This window comes from Solanum stenotomum, chromosome 3, assembly GCF_019186545.1.
Source record: "Solanum stenotomum isolate F172 chromosome 3, ASM1918654v1, whole genome shotgun sequence".
NCBI classification, from domain to species: Eukaryota; Viridiplantae; Streptophyta; class Magnoliopsida; order Solanales; family Solanaceae; genus Solanum; species Solanum stenotomum.
The window spans coordinates 14,920,249-14,923,939 of NC_064284.1; the positions used below are offsets into that span (position 1 = coordinate 14,920,249).

Genomic DNA, 3,691 nt, shown 5'->3' on the forward strand with positions numbered 1-3,691 from the left:
TTACTTGAAATAATTATGATAAATAAAGAAAATGTTATTATTCTACCATTAGTTTGGTTTCATTCCTAAGCAAAATTTGTAGAAAAAAGAAACCCAATAATGAAAAGAACTTTTTGGACAGCTTGAGTTATGATCTATATTGTATAATTCAATTGATCCAAACCAATACTGGGCAGGATATAACCTAATTAATTTATCGACTCAACTAAATATAATCGTAACTCGTTGATTTGGCATCTGATGTATATGAAAAACAAGTCCTCAACATTTCCGAATAATAAGAAACTAAGTAATTGAATGCATTTATTTTATTTTACACTCCATATAGATCGATATCGATAAATAAAATTATAACCCACTAATAAAGCAAAGTATATCCTGATTTCCTCAACGGACTATTATTGATAGCACAAACTCTATTATTGATGCCAAATGGCTGACAATAATTGGCCCCCCCATCATTTCTTAATTTTTTTAGCTGATTATTAGGAGTTTAATTTTATATAAAAATACATTAAAATAAAATAATTAAAGCATGATCACTTGTAAGCCTTAGGGACATTGAAGATTGGGCAATGACATAATAAAAGAGCATATATCCTGGGACCTTTGGATTTGTTTAGATATTTGGCATTGCACTTCTCATTCAAAGTGCTCTTTTGCATTTATAATATTATAAAATATTTGTCCAAATAAAATATACTATACTATCACTACAACTTTGCCTATATAAATATGTCAAAGTAGCTCTCTTTTATTTCATTGTCAAGTAGAATTTGCAACTCTTAGCTCTTCTTTGTGGGTGAGCTAAAGATTTGGAATTTCTTACTATAGAAACATAAAATAGAAATGTCTGGCATTTCTGGTCATTGGGCTTTTGCTTTTGGTGTCCTTGGTAAATACATTTTTCCTCCTTCCAATATAAAAAAAATACTCTTTCTATATTTTACGTGTAACATTGTGATTGTAATATATAGTCATTACATCATACTAGCTAGTGTATCCTTAATAATTTACCTAACATATATTTGTTTAACTATTCCACGATAGAAAATCTATTTGAAGTTCTGAAGTTTAAACTCCTGATATTATTTTTCTTATTGGCGATTTGCAGGTAACATAGTCTCGTTCATTGTATTTCTTTCTCCACTGTAAGTCTCCATTTTCTTATATATAATTTTGAAAAATATAAGGAATAAAACCTTCTTTTTTTCCTGCATATTATATATCTAACACACTCTATTTTCACATTTTCAGACCTACATTTTATAAAATTTACAAGAAGAAATCAACAGATGGGTACCAATCAATTCCATATGTGGTTGCTCTTTTTAGTTCCATGCTTTGGATATACTATGCATTTTTGAAGACGAACACAACACTTCTTATCACTATTAACTCATTTGGTGTCTTCATTGAAACTATCTACGTTGGTTTCTACCTTTTCTACGCACCAAAAAAATCCAGGGTAATTAAGTTTTTACATCAAATTAATACAAAAGACGAGTTTTTGTTATGTTTAATATTTATAATTAATTTAATGCATGCAGGTTCAAACTATAAAGATGCTCCTATTATTTGTTGTCTGTGGATTTGGTGCAATAATCGTTGCTACTGAATTTCTATTCAAAGGAGCCGTTCGTGGGCAAGTTGTTGGATGGATTTGCCTTATTTTCTCCTTATGTGTATTTGTTGCTCCCTTAGGCATTGTGGTAATTAAACTTTTATATATGTGCAATTTATTCATTAACTTCCCCTGTTTTTTCATCCATTATAAAATACTAATATATAGTTCTCATTTTATGCAGAGACAAGTTATTAAAACAAAGAGCGTCGAATATATGCCATTACTTCTATCGATTTTTCTCACATTAAGTGCTGTTGTGTGGTTCTTCTATGGTCTTCTACTAAAAGACATTAACATTGCCGTAAGTTCTATTTTCAAGCATACTTGTATTAAATTGATTTCTCAGATGACCACTCAATTAATAGTATCTCAGAATTAACGTCAATATATATATATATATATGTGTTGACCACTCAGAAAAAAAGTGTCTTTATGAGATAATAACTATTAGTTGGGTGAGTGATTATCTGAGAAATCAATGACATAAAATATGTTGAATCTTATAGACTCATCCACCTTAAATTTGTCATTGTAGATTCCAAATGTATTGGGATTCATCCTAGGAATACTTCAAATGGTGCTCTATGTTATATACAACAAAAAAGAGAAGGCTATCCTAAAGGAGCAAAAACTTCCAGAAAAGCTACAAAACCACATGATAATTTCCATTGATGAGAAAAATAAGAATTTTCCAGAACTCACAGAGGAACAAATTATTGACATAGTGAAGCTTGGTTCTCTAATTTCCTCTGGAAAAATTCACATTGCGTCGTGCCTGCACGACGCAGCGTGTGCATCAGCTAAAATAGAGAATACGCCCAATGATCTGCAAACTGTGGAAGCCAAAAATTAATTCCTTTTGATTTTCTTTGTTAACTCCTAATTAATAGTAGCTAATTATGTATGTGTTTGTACACAAGTTTATTCTTAGCTCATAGTTTCGTGTTATGTAGAAGTAATGACTTAGCTTTCTTGGTCATGTACTCAAAAAGGAAAAATTGTTGTCTTCATGCATAAAACGGCTTTTCCGTAATTGATTTCTTGTGGTGGCAATAAAATAATTTCTTATTTCACTCTGTTAACACAAATATTTAACGAACTTAAAAATCAGAACCGCAATCACACAAAGACAACAACAATTTTTAAGAGCTAATAGAAGTGTTTCTCAATATAAGTACAATAATTTTCTTCTATTCTACAAATGAGAGAGAAATGACTTTTCATTTTCGTTTCATTTAGTCTTATATTTTTCTCAAGTCACATTACACACACAAAGCCCAATTCACACCTTACACAAAGCCCAATAAATACTTATGCAAAAATTAATATACTACTTCCCCTAGATTATATTATTGATGATGTTGCCTTTGATACACCAAAAGAAAAGAAAAAACTCAATCGGAACTAAATTGATCAAGAAATCGAGTTCTCACAGTTGCACAAATCAAAATTTAAAAGTAAAAATTTCAAATACTATGAATTGAAGTGAGTAAAATAGTCAATTGGAAAGAACTTATCACAAAATTATTACTTCGAATGTAAGTAATATGTTACACATCCTTCACAACAAATTTGGATAGGATCGGCGATTCAATCAAGTATATATTTTCGAATTTGTTTTTATTAAATAAAAAATAAAAAATATTTAAAAAGTCTTACCACAGTCCACGGATTTTAGATTTTTCGGCAATAATGATTTTTTGTGTTAGTCTGTAAAAGTTTTATAATTTTTCGATTACAAAACAAAACTATGTCATATTGGTGGAAAAGAGTCATAGTTATATGACTGAAATTTATCTTTTGTTTATGCAAAATCACCTATCAATATTAAAAACTTGTCAATTTACAAAATCAAGATAAAATTAATTAGTTTTTTTTGTTTTACTCTTAAAGAACCTTTTTTTTATATATAGACATTGTATAGTTTTAATAAAAAATATTTCATTGTTAATCTTAGCATTGACAAATAAGATACATAAAAAAAGGTATATTTAAAAAGATAAATTAATGAAAATATTTTTTTGTATTTGTATTTATTAAAAATAAGTAAAAACAAAAGTAGAC

At 28.7% G+C, this 3,691-nt stretch overlaps 1 protein-coding gene across 1 annotated transcript; it reads left to right on the forward strand.

Annotated features, from left to right (window-relative positions):
* The first annotated feature begins 660 nt into the window (after positions 1-660).
* LOC125858633 (bidirectional sugar transporter N3-like) lies at positions 661-2,655 on the forward strand. Its single transcript, XM_049538466.1, has 6 exons — positions 661-895; positions 1,115-1,151; positions 1,258-1,468; positions 1,551-1,712; positions 1,809-1,928; positions 2,163-2,655. Exons 1-6 carry the CDS (start codon positions 850-852, stop codon positions 2,478-2,480), a joined length of 894 nt encoding a protein of 297 aa, XP_049394423.1. The 5' UTR covers positions 661-849; the 3' UTR covers positions 2,481-2,655.
* The last annotated feature ends 1,036 nt before the right edge of the window (positions 2,656-3,691 follow it).